General features: G+C 53.4%; 1 protein-coding gene across 1 annotated transcript; it reads left to right on the top strand.

Moving 5' to 3' along the window:
• Window positions 1–882: 882 nt before the first annotated feature.
• Window positions 883–16,984, top strand: LOC144488194 (tropomyosin alpha-3 chain-like; the record flags this gene model as incomplete). The annotated part of the gene is made up of 5 exons (XM_078206222.1): window positions 883–958; window positions 6,365–6,427; window positions 7,944–8,013; window positions 11,747–11,825; window positions 16,641–16,984. Coding segments are annotated over 5 exons (292 nt in total), but the record flags the coding sequence as incomplete, so codon positions are not given.
• Window positions 16,985–18,004: the final 1,020 nt, after the last annotated feature.

Raw genomic sequence — 18,004 nt, 5'->3', positions numbered from 1 at the left:
ACAGCAGGCTGGAAGGGCTGAATGGCCTCCGCCTGCTTCTACTTTCTATCCCATGTGACGCTGACAGTCAAAACTTACTCTGCTTACGTTTTGAGAAGGGATTGATCTGAGCTTCCCTCGTCCGGTACAGGCTGCTGTTTTTTCCTGTTGGTGTGTGTCTCTGTTCTGTCTTTCCCTGTGTGTGCATGTGTGTTTGGGGGTGTGTGTGGGGGAGGCTGCGTGCATGCGTCTTGTGTGTGGGGGAGGGTGCATGCATGCGCCTTGTGTGTGGGGGAGGGTGCGTGTGTCTTGTGTGTGGGGGAGGGTGCATGCATGCGCCTTGTGTGTGGGAGAGGGTGCGTGCGGGCGTCTTGTGTGTGGGAGAGGGTGTGTGCGGGCGTCTTGTGTGTGGGGGAGGGTGCGTGCGTCTTGTGTGTGGGAGAGGGTGCGTGCGTCTTGTGTGTGGGAGAGGGTGCGTGCGGGCGTCTTGTGTGTAGGGGAGGGTGCGTGCATGCGTCCAGTGTGTGGAGGAGGGTGCGTGCGTCTAGTGTGTGGGGGAGGGTGCATGCGTCTTGTGTGTGGGAGAGGGTGCGTGCATGCGACTTGTGTGTGGGGGAGGGTGCGTGCGACTTGTGTGTGGGGGAGGGTGCGTGCGTCTTGTGTGTGGGAGAGGGTGCGTGCGGGCGTCTTGTGTGTGGAGGAGGGTGCGTGCGTCTTGTGTGTGGAGGAGGGTGCGTGCGTCTTGTGTGTGGGGGAGGGTGCGTGCGTCTCTGTTGCTCATCCTTTACTGATTCCTTCTCTTTTTTTCTCTTTCCTCCCCCTCCCCACCCCCCCGTCATCTGGTGATTTTGTCCTTGCCCCTTCCCCCCCAACCCCACCCCCCCAACCCCACCGCGCCAACAGCAAATGTGCAGAGCTGGAAGAAGAGCTTAAAAATGTGACGAATAACCTGAAGTCACTGGAGGCCCAGGCTGAGAAGGTAGGGTCGCCCTCATCCCCCCACCCCCCTCCTCAATTCTCCTCTTCCCTTCCTCCCTCCAATCCGATCGATCGCTGTTGTGTGTCTGTGCTTCACACGAAGGTGAGACCACCCACCCCTCCCCCCGCGCACGCACACGCAAAGCCAGCGGCCTGTTCCAGTCTCCCCCCGCTGCCGGGGCAGCTCCAGAATTTACTGCCGACTGTCGGCCGAGCTGCCTCACCTGGTTGCCGGGTCGTCTGTCAGGAGGGGGTGGTTTTAGCCAGCGTCCTCCATTATCCTCACATCGGATCGATCTTCCTCGCTGCATCGCGTCTCGGGGTGACTAAACGTGGGCGGTGGTTTTGTGCCGTGGGCTCTGTTAACTGCATTTTTTTTTTGTTTGTGTGGGTACCGGTTGTGAGGTGAATGTTGTCCAGGACACCTGAGGGGCAGCTAATTTGCACACAGCAAGATCCCACTATCAGTGATGTGATGGGTGGGGGGGCATTAACCAGGACACTGGGGAGGAGTTCCCTTCCGATAGTAGCCACAGAACCACGACAGTGCAGAAGGAGGCCATTCAGGTTTGCACCGACTCTCCGACAGAATGTCCCAACCAGGCCCTATCCCATGTATTTAATCCCCTCCACTATCAACCTCCTGGGGGTCACCATTGACCAGAAACTGAACTGGACCCAGCCATATAAATACTGTGGCTCCCAGAGCAGGTCAGAGGCTGGGAATCCTGCGGAGAGTAACTCACCTCCTGACTCCCCGAAGCCTGTCCACCATCTTCAAGGCGCGAATCAGGAGTGTGACGGAATACTCACCATTTGCCTGGATGAGTGCGGCTCCAACAACAATCTCCACTTGCCTGGATGAGTGCGGCTCCAACAACAATCTCCACTTGCCTGGATGAGTGCGGCTCCAACAACAATCTCCACTTGCCTGGATGAGTGCGGCTCCAACAACAATCTCCACTTGCCTGGATGAGTGCGGCTCCAACAACAATCTCCACTTGCCTGGATGAGTGCGGCTCCAACAACAATCTCCACTTGCCTGGATGAGTGCGGCTCCAACAACAATCTCCACTTGCCTGGATGAGTGCGGCTCCAACAACAATCTCCACTTGCCTGGATGAGAGCGGCTCCAACAACAATCTCCACTTGCCTGGATGAGTGCGGCTCCAACAACAATCTCCACTTGCCTGGATGAGTGCGGCTCCAACAACACTCGAAGCCCAACACCATCCAGGACAAAGCAGCCCCGCTCGATCGACACGCTAACCACAAACACTCACTCCCTCCACCACCAACGCACAGTGGCAGCCGTGTGTACCATCTACAAGATGCACCGCAGCGACTCACCAAGGCTCCTTCAACAGCACCTTCCAAACCCGCCACCTCTACCATCTAGAAGGACAAGGGGGGGGCAGCAGACACATGGGGAACACCCACCACCTGCAAGTTCCCCCTCCGAGCCACTCACCATCCCGACTGGGAAATATATCGGCCGTTCCTTCACTGTGGCTGGGGTCAAAATCCCGGAACTCCCTCCCTAACAGCGCTGTGGGTGTACCTACCCCACACACAGGGACTGACTGATGTCCAATAACAATCCTGGAACTTCCTCCCTAACAGCGCTGTGGGTGTACCTACCCCACACACGGGGACTGACTGATGTCCAATAACAATCCCGGAACTGCCTCCCTAACAGCACTGTGGGTGTACCTACCCCACACATGGGGACTGACTGATGTCCAATAACAATCCTGGAACTCCCTCCCTAACAGCACTGTGGGTGTACCTACCCCACACATGGGGACTGCAGCGGGTTCAAGATGGCGGCTCACCCACCACCTTCTCGAGGGGCAATTAGGGATGGGGAATAAATGCCGGCCTGGCCAGCGACACCCACATCTTGTGAATGAATAAAAAATAATGGACTCTGTCCTTTTATCGAAGGGTTTGCACTGATATACATTCCTCCCTCAGCCAACTTCCTTCTCTATCAGTTGGATCTTACTGTGCTTACACGGATTGCCAAGTTTCCCCATGTGAAGTAACTGCGCTTTTTAAAAATTCATTGGTGGGACACGGGCGTCGCTGGCTGGACCAGCATTTATTGCCCATCCCTGGTTGCCCTTGGAGGGCAGTTGAGAGTCAACCACATTGCTGTGGCTCTGGAGTCACATGTAGGCCAGACCAGGTAAGGACGGCAGATTTCCTTCCCTAATGGGAACCAGGTGGGTTTTTCCCACAATGGGTCATCAGTAGATTCTTAATTCCAGATTTTTAAAATTGAATTCAAATTCCACCATCTGCCGTGGCGGGGATTCGAACCCGAATCCCCCAGAACATTAGCTGAGTTTCTGGATTAATAGTCTAGTGATAATACCACTAGGCCACCGCCTCCCCTATTAAAAACGGTTCACTGACTGCTGTGACCGCAAGTTGTTAAGTGTCACCAATGGGTTCTTTTTGGGTGTGCCTCTTCTGCTCCCTTGAGGTGGGAGGCCGAACATGGGGGCAGAACCTGCCCCCTGGTGCTCCAGTGTTGTAGCAGCTGCGGGAGGGGAGGGGATAGTTGCGAATCAGGAAGTGGGCACAGTTAAAACAGCATCACTCAACAATGCGGGAACTCCCCGAATCTCTCGTGTAAGATTTGATTTATTGTTGTCACAAGTATTGGGATACGGTGAAAAGTATTTTTTCTTGCGCGCTATACAGACAAAGCATACCGTTCATAGAGAAGGAAAGGAGAGAGTGCAGAATGTAGTGTTACAGTCACAGCTAGGGTGTAGAGAAAGATCAACTTAATGCGAGGTCGGTCCATTCAAAAGTCTGACAGCAGCAGGGAAGAAGCTGTTCTTGAGTCGGTCGGTGCGTGACCTCAGACTTTTCTATCTTTTTCCCCAATGGAAGAAGGTGGAAGAGAGAATGTCCGGGGTGCGTGGGGTCCTTGTTTATGCCGGCTGCTTTTCCCGAGGCAGCGGGAAGTGTAGACAGAGTCAATGGATGGGAGGCTGGTTTGCGTGATGGGACTGGGCTACATTCACGACCTTTTGTAGTTTCTTGCAGTCTTGGGCAGAGCAGGAGCCCATACCAAGCTGTGATACAACCAGAAAGAATGCTTTCTATGGGGCATCTGTAAAAGTTGGTGAGAGTCGTAGCTGACATGCCGAATTTCCTTAGTCTTCTGAGAAAGTAGAGGCGTTGGTGGGGCTTTCTTAACTATAGTGTCGGCGTGGGGGGAACCAGGACAGGTTGTTGGTGACCTGGACACCTAAAAACTTGAAGCTCTCGACCCTTTCTGCTTCGTCCCCGTTGATGTGGACAGGAGCATGTTCTCCTTTACGCTTCCTGAAGTCGATGACAATCTCCTTCGTTTTGTTGACATTGAGGGAGAGATTATTGTTGCTGCACCAGTTCACCAGATTCTCCATCTCAGAGGGTGATTCCCGGTGATACCTTTCCTCGGATTTCACCCTGGCAACTGTGCCTAGGAGTCCTTACTGTAAAGAAGGAGGCCATTCGGCCCTTCGAGTCTGCACCGACCACAATCCCACCCCAGGCTCTATCCCCACCACCCCACACATTTACCCCGCTAATCCCTCTAACCTACACATCCCAGGATGCTAAGGGGCAATTTTAGCATGGCCAATCCACTTGACCTGCACATCTTTGGACTGTGGGAGGAAACCGGAGCACCCGGAGGAAACCCACGCAGACACGGGGGGAGAACGTGCAGACTCCGCACAGACAGTGACCCGAGCCGGGAATCGATCCCGGGTCCCTGGCACTGTGAGGCAGCAGTGCGAACTCACTGTGCCACCTCGCGACGTGAGCTGACCCTGACTTTGGGCTGTGGGTGGGTGGTTAGCCGCTCATCCCAGTTCTGCTGCTGTCTCTCGTCAGTCTCCACATCCTCCCCACCCCCCCCCCACCACAATTTCCACCCACGACAGAGTAGGGTTTCTGCAAACTCTCGGTTCCAGCCACTTAATCAGAGACAAAGCTCGCTCCAGTAGCTGGGAGCTGTGTTTGATGTTAAGACACGGGCCTTGTCCTGTTATTCCTGCAATGGGTCGGGTGCGAAAATGAATACAATGTGGAAAGGTGTGAGGTTACGCACTTTGAAAGGCGGAATGGAGGATAGACTATTTTCTAAATGGGGAAATGCTTGGGAAATCAGAAGCGCAAAGGGATTTGGGAGTCCTGGTTCAAGATTCTCTTGAGGTTAACGTGCAGGTTCAGTCGGCAGTCAGGAAGGCAAATGCAATGTTAGCATTCATGTCGAGAGGGCTAGAATACAAGAGCAGGGATGTACTTCTGAGGCTGTATAAGGCTCTGGTTAGACCCCATTTGGAGTATTGTGAGCAGTTTTGGGCCCTGTACCAGAGGAAGGATGTGCCGGGCCTTGGAAAGGGTCCAGAGGAGGTTCACAAGAGTGATCCCTGGAATGAAGAGCTTGTTGTATGAGGAACGGTTGAGGACTCTGGGTCTGTACCCATTGGAGTTTAGATGAGGGGGGATCTTATTGAAACTTACAGGATACTGTGAGGCCTGGATAGAGTGGACGTGGAGAGGATGTTTCCACTAGTGGGAAAAACTAGAACCAGAGGCACAACCTCAGACTAAATGATCCCTGGAATGAAGAGCTTGTCGTATGAGGAACGGGTTGAGGACTCTGGGTCTGCACTCGTTGGAGTTTAGATGAGGGGGGATCTTATTGAAACTTACAGGATACTGCGAGGCCTGGATAGAGTGGACGTGGAGAGGATGTTTCCACTGGTAGGAACAACTAGAGTAAGAAGTTTAACAACACCAGGTTAAACTGTTGTTAAACTTCTTACTGTGTTTATCCCAGTCCAACGCCGGCATCCCCACATCAGGAAAAACTAGAACCAGAGGGCACAACCTCAGGCTAAAGGGACGATCCTTTAGAACAGAGATGAGGAGGAATTTCTTCAGCCAGAGAGTGGTGAATCTGTGGAACTCTTTGCCGCAGAAGGCTGTGGAGGCCGGGTCATTGAGTGTCTTTAAGACCGAGATAGATCGGTTCTTGATTAATAAGGGGATCGGGGGTTATGGGGAAAAGGCAGGAGAATGGGGGATGAGAAAAATATCAGCCATGATTGAATGGCGGGGCAGACTCGATGGGCCGAGTGGCCGCCTCCTGCTTCAGTTTTTCTATGCATGCGACGATATAGTCATCCGTGGCCCCCCCTCAACGTGCTGCTCAGAGAGGTAGGTCGCTGTGTTTGATCTGATTTGATGGTGTGTACGTGTTTGAGGGAGCCATGTCCTCTTGGCTTCCGGACACAAAGCTGCGCTGATGCGAATCGTGTACTGCCTGCCGCTCCGATTATTTAATCCAGTCACCCTCTCTCTCTCTCTCTCTCTCTCCCCTCATCGCTTGCAGTATTCCCAAAAGGAAGATAAGTATGAAGAAGAGATTAAACTCCTCACGGATAAACTGAAGGAGGTGAGTCCACTTTACAATCCCGACAGAGGCCATTCGGCCCACTGAGTCTGTACCAACAACAAGCCCCAATCCCCATAACCCCACCTATTTACCCTGCTAATCCCCCTGACACGAAGGGGCAATTCAGCACGGCCAATCCACCCAACCCGCACATCATTGTCTCTGGGACAAATATGCCCTTCTTCTCCACTCCCCCCTCTCCCTCCCCTGTCTCCCTCTCCCGCCCCCCCTCTCTCCCTCTCCCTCCCCCCCTCTCTCCCTCTCCCTCCCCCCTCCTCTCTCCCTCTCCCTCCCCCGTCTCTCCCTCGCTTCCTCCCCTCCCCCCACTCACTATACAAAAGAACAAAGAAAATTACAGCACAGGAACAGGCCCTTCGGCCCTCCAAGCCTGCACCGACCATGCTGCCCAACTTAACTAAAACCCCCTACCCTTCTGGGGACCATATCCCTCTATTCCCATCCTATTCATGTATTTGTCAAGACGCCCCTTAAAACTCACTATCGTATCTGCTTCCACTCCCTCCCCCAGCAGCGAGTTCCAGGCACCCACCACCCTCTGTGTAAAAAATCTGCCTCGTACATTTCCTTTAAACCTTGCCCCTCGCACCTTAAACCTGTGCCCCCTAGTAATTGACTCTTCCACCCTGGGAAAAAGCTTCTGACTATCCACTCTGTCCACGCCTCTCATAATCTTGGAGACTTCTATCAGGTCTCCCCTCAACCTCCGTCGTTCCAGTGAGAACAAAACACGTTTCTCCAACCTCTCCTCATAGCTAATGCCCTCCATACCAGGCAACATCCTGGTAAATCTTTTCTGTACCCTCTCCAACGCCTCCACATCCTTCTGGTAGTGTGGCGCCCAGAATTGAACACTATATTCCAAGCGCGGCCTAACTAAGGTTCTATAAAGCTGCAACATGACTTGCCAATTTTTAAACTCAATGCCCCAGCCGATGAAGGCAAGCATGCCGTATGCCTTCTTGACTACCTTCTCCACCTGCGTTGCCACTTTCAGTGACCTGTACACCCAGATCCCTCTGCCTATCAATACTCTTAAGGGTTCTGCCATTTACTGTATATTTCCTATCTGTATTAGACCTTCCAAAATGCATTACCTCACATTTGTCCGGATTAAACTCCATCTGCCACCTCCCTGCCCAAGTCTCCAAGTTTCCGAAATGCATTGCCTCACATTTGTCCGGATTAAACTCCATCTGCCACCTCTCTGCCCAAGTCTCCAACCGATCTATATCCTGCTGTATCCTCTGATGGTCCTCATCGCTATCCGCAAATCCACCAACCTTTGTGTCGTCCGCAAACTTACTCATCAAACCAGTTACGTTTTCTCCAAATCATTTATATATATATATATATATATATATAAATATAAACAAACTATCCTCAATAATCCTACTTCAGGATAAGCTCTGGTTCCAGATGGCTGCGGTGGTGTTGTTACTGTGTGAATGGGCGCTTCCCCCGCCTGGGTTAACGAGCGTCTTGCTGTTGCCTCTAGGCTGAGACCCGTGCTGAGTTTGCCGAGCGTTCCGTGGCCAAGCTGGAGAAGACCATCGACGATCTAGAAGGTGCGTGAGAATGGCGGAGTGAGGGGGGAGGGGGGGGGGGGAGGGGGCGTTGCTGTACAGATGGGGAAACTGAAGATAAAACGCTTCCGAAATAATGTCAAGATAGCAAAGGAAGCAGCAAACTGTGTCCCTCACTTCCGCAGGCCCACCCACCCCTACCCACGCTGTGAATTATTGGACGTCACAGTTTGGGCGGAGCAGGTTACCCTCCCCAAACAGCGGAGAGGCGAGCTGCCCCGCTCTCTCAACGTAACGCTTGAACTGTCTCGCCCGCGCCTCTGACCCTGTAGCCCTCCCTCCGTGCCACAGAGAGAGGGATTAGCGATTCGCCCTCCCTCAGCATGGCCCTGTGTCAACCACTGGATAAGATAGAGGCAGGGAGCTTGTTTCCACTGGCGGGTGAAACTAGAACTAGGGGACATGGCCTCAAAATAAGGGGAAGCAGATTTAGGACTGAGTTGAGGAGGAACTTCTTCACACAAAGAATCTGTGGAATTCCCTGCCCCAGTTGAGGCTACCTCGTTGAATGTTTTTAAGGCAAGGATAGATAGATTTTGGAACAGTGAAGGAATTAAGGGGAGCGGGCGGGTAAGTTGAGTCCACAAAAAGATCAGCCACGATCTTATTGAATGGCGGAGCAGGCTCGAGGGGCCAGATGGCCGACTCCTGCTCCTAGTTCTTATGCCACCACGTGTCTACAATCTTCCGATTAGCGACTCGAAGGGCTGGTGAGGGTTGCGCACATGGAGTCAGATTCGACCCATTGTCTCAGGGTCGGGTTCTGAGAATCATAGAATCCCTACAACAGAAGGAGGCCAATTGGCCCATCGAATCTGCACCGACAGCAATCCCATCCTATCCCCGTAACACCACACATTCACCCGGCTTGGCCCCCCCCCTGACACTAAGGTCAATTTAGCACGGCCAATCCACCCGAACCTGCACGTCTTTCGGACTGTGGGAGGAAACCGGAGCACCCGGGGGAAACCCACGCAGACACGGGGAGAACGTGCAGACTCAGCACAGACAGTGACCCGAGCCGGGAATCGAACCCGGGGTCCCTGGCACTGTGAGGCAGCAGTGCTAGCCCACTGTGCCGCTTCGTTCCCCTGAATGCTTGTCTTTTGCTGATGGCTTCCTGTGCCCCCTTGGGGAGAGCCACACGTTGGCCCGTCGGCCAACACAGATCGGCCCCTGTGTCAGAGTGATCCTTCAGACTCCCTGCAGATGCTATCCTCTTTCTCTCCTGCACCCTGCCCCAACTTTGATTTGATTTATTATTGTCACATGTATTGGGACACAGTGAAAAGTATTGTTTCTTGCGCGCTATACAAAGCATACCGTTCATAGAGTACATAGATTTGATTTATTATTGTCACATGTATTGGGATACAGTGAAAAGTATTGTTTCTTGCGCGCTATACAAAGCATACCGTTCATAGAGAAGGGAAGGTGAAAGTGCAGAATGTAGTGTTACAGTCTTAGCTAGGGTGTAGAGGTTACAGAGATAGGGAGGGGGTGTGGGGGCTGGAGGTGGTCACAGAGATGGGGAGAGGGTGTAGAGGCTGGAGGAGGTTACAGAGATAGGGAGGGGCTGGAGGAGGTTACAGAGATAGGGAGGGGGTGTAGGGGCTGGAGGGGGTTAGAAACATAGAAAAACTACAGCACAAACAGGTCCTTCGGCCCACAAGTTGTGCCGAACACATCCCTACCTTCTAGACCTACCTATAACCCTCCATCCTATTACGCTCCATGTACCCATCCAGGAGTCTCTTAAAAGACCCTATTGAGTTCACCTCCACCACCACTGACGGCAGCCGATTCCACTCGCCCACCACCCTCTGTGTGGAAAACTTACCCCTAACATCTCCCCTGTACCTACCCCCCAGCACCTTAAACCTGTGTCCTCTCGTAGCAGACATTTCCACCCTGGGAAAAAGCCTCAGAGTCCACCCGATCTATGCCTCTCAACATCTTATACACCTCTATTAGGTCTCCTCTCAGCCTTCGTCTCTCCAAGGAGAAAAGACCGAGCTCCCTCAGCCTATCCTCATAAGGCATGCCACTCAATCCAGGCAACACCCTTGTAAATCTCCTCGGCACCCTTTCAATCTTTTCCACATCCTTCCCATAGTGAGGCGACCAGAGATAGGGGGCTGGAGGAGATTACAGAGATAAGGAGGGGGGTGTCGGGGCTGGAGGAGGTCACAGAGATAGGGGGCTGGAGGGGGTTACAGAGATAGGGAGGAGGTGTAGGGGCTGGAGGAGGTTACAGAGATGGGGAGAAGATGTAGGGGCTGGAGGGGGTTAGAGATAGGGAGGGGGGTGTGGAGGCTGGAGGAGGTTAGAGATGGGGAGGGAGTGTAGGGGCTGGTGGGGATTAGAGATCAGTAGGGGTTGGAGGAGGTTACAGAGATAGTGCGGGGGTTTGGGGGTTGGAGGAAGTTATAGGGATAGAGAGGGGGTGAAGGGGCTGGAAGAGGGTACAGAGATGGGGGGAGGGTGTCGGGGCTTTTGATTTGATTTATTATTGTCACGTATTAACGTACAGTGAAAAGTATTGTTTCTTGCGCGCTTTACAAACAGAGCATACCGTTCATAGGGAAGGAAAGGAGAGTGTGCAGAATGTAGTGTTACAGTCATAGCTCGGGTGTAGAGAAAGATCAACTTAGTGCGAGGTAGGTCCATTCAAAAGTCTGACAGCAGCAGGGAAGAAGCTGTTCTTGAGCCGGTCGGTACGTGACCTCAGACTTTTGTATCTTTTTCCCGACGGAAGAAGGTGGAAGAGAGAATGTCCGGGGTGTGTGGGGGGTCCTTGATTATGCCGGCTGCTTTTCCCCGAGGCAGCGGGAAGTGTAGACTGAGTCAATGGATGGGAGGCTGGTTTACGTGATGGGACTGGACTACATTCACAACCATCGGGATGTTCCCGATGGTGGGGGGAGTCCAGAACCAGGGGGTCACAGTCTGAGGATTCGGGGTAGACCATTTAGGACGGAGATGAGGAGACATTTCTTCACCCAAAGAGTGGTGAGCCTGTGGAATTCATTACCACAGGAAGTAGTTGATGCCAAAACATTGAATGTATTGAAGAGGCGGCTGGATATAGCACTTGGGGGCGAACGGGATCCAAGGTTATGGGGAGAAAGCAGGATTAGGCTATTGAGTTGGATGATCAGCCAATGGCGGAGCAGGCTCGAAGGGCCGAATGGCCGCCTCCTGCTCCTATCTTTTATTCGGGATTGGGATGAGGAAGAACTTCTTCACTCAGAGTTGTGAACCTGTGGAATTCTCTACCACAGAAAGCAGTTGGTTAGATATGTTCGAGAGGGAGCTGGACGTGGCCCTTGTGGCTAAAAGGATCGAGGGGTATGGAGAGAAAGCGGGAGTGAAAGTGTGTAATCAGCCATGGTCATATGGAATGCTCGAAGGGCCGAATGGCCTATTTTCCATGTTTCTCTATCACATTACGTCCAACATTCAGCACGTCACACACACTTGTTCAAATTGTTCTGTCATCTCTCTCTCGCTGTGTTCAGATCGCACTTTCAGTTGTCTTTCCCGTTCTAACATTTCACCTTTTCTGTTTTGCCTTTCTATTCATTCCCCTTATTTTCACCTTCCTTCCCCCTCCCTCTTTTTCTGCTTTTCTGTCCGACCAACTGGATCGTCACCGCGACCTTCTCTGACGGGCTTTCCTCCGCCTTCCTTTCGCAATGTCGCTCTCGTACAGATGAGCTGTACGCCCAGAAACTCAAGTACAAAGCTATCAGTGAAGAACTGGACCATGCTCTGAATGACATGACCTCCATGTAAATACTTGGTTTTCCTATTTCCCCGCATGCTCCGCCTTGTGGCGTCGCCCTCGATTTTCATCTAACCACGGCCCCCGAGTCTAACCCGACGGCTGCTGATGCCTTGTGGCTGGGCTGGTGCCTAACTCTAACTCGACGTGGCTGCGATAGCTTATCCGCAACGGTGTCTCCTCGACCCTGCGCGCTCTCTGTCGCCGGGCGGTAGAATCCTCACGAGGCTATGCTCGTGCGTTGTCCGACCTCCAATTCCTCCCCCCTCCCAACTTCCTCTGAACGACTTAGAGACGTGAATCCACGTACAGGCCCCTTGTCTGCGGTGGGTGTTGTTCTGTTCTGTCCCCCTCCCCAAGAATGTCGCTCTGCTTGCTGAGAACTGCCCTAACCCCCCCCCCCCTCCTCACCCCCCCCCCCCCCCCCCCCCCAGAAAGGAGAACAGTTGCAATAGGAGCAGGAATAGGCCATTCAGCCTCTCGAGCCTACTTTCCCCCAGTCCTTAGCTGCCCTTCGCGTTCCACATTCTCGTCAACCCCCCCCCCCCCCCCCCGATTCCCTGGCTTAACCAGAATATTCAGCCACCCTTCCTCCTCCTCCTCTCCCCACCCCTTCCTCCTCCGCCTTCTGAGGCAGGCAGTTCCAAAATCGGACTAACCTCCGAGAGAGAAATGGGGGGTCTTGAGATGTTGGGCTGCAGCTTCATAGAACCCCTACAGTGCAGGCGGAGGCCATTCGGTCCATCGAGTCTGCACCGACCGCAATCCCACCCAGGTCCTATCCCCATAACCCCACATATTTACCCTCCTAATCCCCCGACACTAAGGGGCAATTTAGCATGGCCAATCCACCGAACCTACACATCTTTGGACACTAAGGGACAATTTAGCATGGCCAATCCACCTAACTTGGACATCTTTGGACACTAAGGGGCAATTTAGCATGGCCAATCCACCTAACCTACACATCGTTTGGAATGTGGGAGGAACCCGGAGGAAACCCACGCAGACACGGGGAGAACGTGCAAACTCCACACAGACAGTCACCCAAGCCGGGAATCGAACCCGGGTCCCCAACGCTCTGAGGCAGCAACGCTCACCACTGTGCCACCATTCCACCCGACACTTCCTTGCCATCCCAACCTGGTGGCAGAGTGGTGAGCACCAGCGTTTACCCCCACTCCCCCCCCCTCCAGCTTTTAACACCACCCTGCAACCTTGGGTGCTGCAGGAAGGTGCGATCCCCAGCTCCTCCATCGGGCTAGAGATCCACTGCTCGCCATCCATCCCCCCTTCTCTTCGCCCCCCCCCCCCCCCCCCCCCCCAATGAACCAGATGGCTTGCTTCCAACCCTGTAGATCTATGGGGCAATGCTCCGGGACAGAAGGAGGCCATTTGACCCATCTATGTCTGTACTAGCTCTTTGAGGATCTATCAGTTGAGTGTCGCTGCCCTATCCCTATAAACTTTTCCCTTCCAAGTATCTCCCCTCCTTTTTGAAAGTTCCTATTGAATCTGCGCCCTTTCAGGCAGCGCCTTCCAGATCACAACAACTCGCTGTTCAATCCATCATCTCCTCCCCTCCCACAATATTTACTGATTCCCTTCAATCTGTGTCGTCCCCCCCCCACCTCCCCTTCTGGTTACCCACCCTCCTGCCGGTGCAGACACTTTCTCCCTTATTTACCCTCTCTGTCCAAGCCCCTCTGCGTGAATCCAGACCCTGTACCGTCGCGTTGCTCGCTTGCCGTGTGTGGGTCTTGCCCGCTCAAACCCGGTGTGCGTCTGGTTTTGGGACAACGTAACGCATGTTGGGTTTAGGCTTGGGGGGGGGGGGGGAGGTGTGGGTGGGTGCTCTTAACCCGTGTGCCACCCTCTGCCCCCCACCCTAACCTCGCTCACCAGTGTTCACTTCTCAGTCTGCCAGCTTAAAGCACTAACATCCGCTCGCAGCACTGTACTTGGTTGACGGCCTAAATGATGGCGGGTAAAATGGAAGGTTTGTCCTCGCCGTGTTTGGGGACTGTCCATCTCCTTACCCCCCCTCCCTCCCCCCCAGCTGGTTCATTCATCCTCCGCTGTCTCGTTGTCCCGTCAAAGCTCGAGACGATTTTAATTCATTTGCGCTCGACCCGATTGCCCTGCGTTTCTCCAGCGCGTTTCGCCGCCTCAGAACCAGAACGCGGTCAACGCAAACATGGCAGCCATCTTGTGCCACAGGGAGCTCCCTTCACCGCGATAGCCCGTCCTGGTGAGGTTCATCATCGAGATTTTTTTTTATTCATTCGTGGGACATGGGCGTCGCTGGCTGGGCCAGCATTTATTGATGGAGTCCTACAGTGCAGAAGGAGGCCACTCGGCCCATCGAGTCTGCACCAACCACAATCCCACCCAGGCCTTATCCCCAGGCATTTACCCTAGCTAGTCCCTCTGACACTAAGGGGCAATTTAGCACGGCCAATCCACCTAACCTGCCCATCTTTGGACACTAAGGGGCAATTTAGCTTGGCCAATCCGCCTAACCTGCCCATCTTTGGACACTAAGGGGCAATTTAGCACGGCCAATCCACCTAACCCGCACATCTTTGGAGTGTGGGAGGAAACCGGAGCACCCGGAGGAAACCCACGCAGACACGGGGAGAACGTGCAGACTCCACACAGACAGTGACCCGAGCCGGGAATCGAACCCGGGTCCCTGGCTCCGTGAGGCAGCAGTGCTAACCCACCGTGCCACCCCTAAGATCACCAGAATACTACAGCGCAGGAAGAGGCCCTTCGGCCCATCCAGTCTGCACCAACAGACGAAAAGCCCCGACCTGCCTGCCTCATCCCACTTGCCAGCACTTGGACCACGGCCTCTCTCTTTGTCTATAACACAAGACAATCACAATACTGGTGACCTCTCTCGGGCCGGAGTGAGCCTGCATGCGGACAGCTGGCTTTTGTTCTGTGCCTGAATGCTCCGGAGTGTTTGCTTTGGGAGTCGCTCGCGGATTGCAGTGCTCGATTGAAACACATCTGCTTTCAGGAACGGATGACTTGCGGGTCCATTGCCTGTTTCTCCTCCCTCTCTCTCTCCTCCCCTGTATATAAAATACCCGCAGTCTCGGGGCCCCCGTACAGCGAACAGCGCCGGAAGCGGCCACTTGAGCCTTCTGCTGTGACCCATCTCTATCACCCACCAAACCTGCCATTCTGAACCTGGAACCTTTTTTTTCTGAGGAACTGTTTTAGAATCATGGAATCCTGACACTGCAGAAGAGGGGGGGGCCACTCGGCCCATTGAGTCTGCACTGTCTCTCCCGACAGAGTATCTTATCCAGGGCTCCCTCCAGCCCTGCACATTTAGCACGGCCAATCCACCTAACCTGCACATCTTTGGACACCAAGGGACAATTTAGCATGGCCAATCCACCTAACCTGCACATCTTTGGACACCAAGGGACAATTTAGCATGGCCAATCCACCTAACCTGCACATCTTTGGACACCAAGGGACAATTTAGCATGGCCAATCCACCCTAACCTGCACATCTTTGGATATTAAGGGACAATTTAGCATGGCCAATCCACCTAACCTGCACATCTTTGGACACCAAGGGACAATTTAGCACGGCCAATCCACCCTAACCTGCACATCTTTGGACACTAAGGGGCAATTTAGCATGGCCAATCCTCCTAACCTACACATCTTTGGACACTAAGGGGCAATTTAGCATGGCCAATCCACCTAACCTACACATCTTTGGACACTAAGGGGCAATTTAGCATGGCCAATCCACCTAACCTACACATCTTTGGACACTAAGGGGCAATTTAGCATGGCCAATCCACCTAACCTACACATCTTTGGACACTAAGGGGCAATTTAGCATGGCCAATCCTCCTAACCTACACATCTTTGGACACTAAGGGGCAATTTAGCATGGCCAATCCACCTAACCTGCACATCTTTGGACACTAAGGGGCAATTTAGCATGGCCAATCCACCTAACCTGCACATCTTTGGACACCAAGGGACAATTTAGCACGGCCAATCCACCTAACCTGCACATCTTTGGACACCAAGGGACAATTTAGCACGGCCAATCCACCCTAACCTGCACATCTTTGGACACTAAGGAGCAATTTAGCACGGCCAATCCACCTAACCTGCACATCTTTGGATACTAAGGGACAATTTAGCATGGCCAATCCACCTAACCTACACATCTTTGGACACTAAGGGGCAATTTAGCATGGCCAATCCACCTAACCTGCACATTGCAATTTTGAATGGCCAATCCACCTAACCTGCACATCTTTGGACACTAAGGGGCAATTTAGCATGGCCAATCCACCTAACCTACACATCTTTGGACACTAAGGGGCAATTTAGCATGGCCAATCCACCTAACCTGCACATCTTTGAAGTGTGGAAGTAAACCGGAGCACCCGGAGGAAACCCACGCAGACACGGGGAGAACGTGCAGACTCCGCACAGACAGTGACCCGAGCCGGGAATGGAACCCGGGTCCCTGGCGCGGTGAGGCAGCGGTGCTAACCCACCGTGCCACCCACAGCACACTCAGTTCAGTACATGCCGTGCTCTGATTTGAAGCCGGGGTCTGGTCACCGCTTGTCCTGGCACTCCGTGACGAAGCAGGTTGTCTTTTTTGTTTGTTGTTGGTTGTTTAAGTCCCCCGCACCGAGACTGCGGAGATCACCACAAAAGTGCTGACGTTTACCCCCCAGCCCTCAAAACAGCGATAGCCAGCTGCGTCTGAACTTCATATTCACCACGCCCATTCTCTCCTGCTTCCTGTGTGTTTTGTTTTGTACAGATAATTCCACGAAACAACGCGAGCCTTTCGCCTCCCTCCCCCAGCTTTGGTCGGCGGCTCCCAGGAACGTTGCTCTGTTGCCTTGCGTCTGTGGCACCTGCATTTGGACACTCGCTCTCTCTCTCTCTCGTGCTCTCTCTCTCTCTGCCATGTCCAGTTATCTGCCAGCTTTGCCCGCTGCCTGGTTTCTCCCGGCTTGCCAACCTGTGTGACGAAAGTCGTTTCGGTTCTCTCTTTTTTTTTAAGAAAAACAGAACAGTCTGTGTCTTCTCCCTCCCGCTGTGACCTTCCCCCACCTCCTTCCTACCCGTGCCGCAAATAAAAAATAAAATGTTGTCAGCCTGCCCAAGTCTGGAAGGTGTGTCTGTTCCGCCCGAAACCCACGCCAATGGAAGGAAGAACTTGCACTCCCCTCTCTCTCTCTTCTCTCTCTCTCGGACGCTCGTCACGATTTCCAGCACCCAAAAACGATTGGCAACCAGCAACGGGTGGTCCCGAGTGTGGGGAAATGGGATGGTTCGTGCACAGCAAGATCCCACAGGTGGAAATTTCCCATCCACTCCCTCCGCGATATTCGTAGCGGGCGGAAAACGAACCTTTGACCTCGGGTGGGATTTTCCAGGCTTTGGGGGGGGGGGGGGGGGGGTGGCGGCGAGCGCGGCCGTATAATCCTGCCCAATATGGTGGCGGCTACCTCGGGTTGAGGGGTAAATATTGGGCACCGGGGCACTGGCGAGAATTTCAGGTATTTTCTCCTTCACGAGTATGCGGGCGTCGCTGGCCGGGCCCCAGCATTTGTGGCCCATCCCCTAATTGCCCCTCAAAGGTGATGGGGGAGCCACCATCTTGAACCCGTCGCAATCCCCGTGTGTGGGGTAGGTACACCCACAGCGCTGTTAGGGATGGAGTTCCGGGATTGTTAGAACATAGAACATAGAAAGCCACAGCACAAACAGGCCCTTCGGCCCACAAGTTGCGCCGATCACATCCCCACCTCTAGGCCTATCTATAGCCCTCAATCCCATTAAATCCCTTGTACTCATCCAGAAGTCTCTTAAAAGACCCCAACGAGTTTGCCTCCACCACCACCGACGTCAGCCGATTCCACTCACCCACCACCCTCTGAGTGAAAAACTTACCCCTGACATCTCCTCTGTACCAACCCCCCAGCACCTTAAACCTGTGTCCTCTCGTAGCAACCATTTCAGCCCTTGGAAATAGCCTCTGAGAGTCTACCCTATCCAGACCTCTCAACATCTTGTAAACCTCTATCAGGTCACCTCTCATCCTTCGTCTCTCCAGGGAGAAGAGACCAAGCTCCCTCAACCTATCCTCATAAGGCATGCCCCCCAATCCAGGCAACA

Source organism: Mustelus asterias, unplaced genomic scaffold (genome assembly GCF_964213995.1).
Source record: "Mustelus asterias unplaced genomic scaffold, sMusAst1.hap1.1 HAP1_SCAFFOLD_1365, whole genome shotgun sequence".
In the NCBI taxonomy this organism is placed as follows: Eukaryota; Metazoa; Chordata; class Chondrichthyes; order Carcharhiniformes; family Triakidae; genus Mustelus; species Mustelus asterias.
The sequence above is the reverse complement of the archived record's forward strand: the minus strand, read 5'-3'. Positions and strand labels throughout refer to the sequence as shown.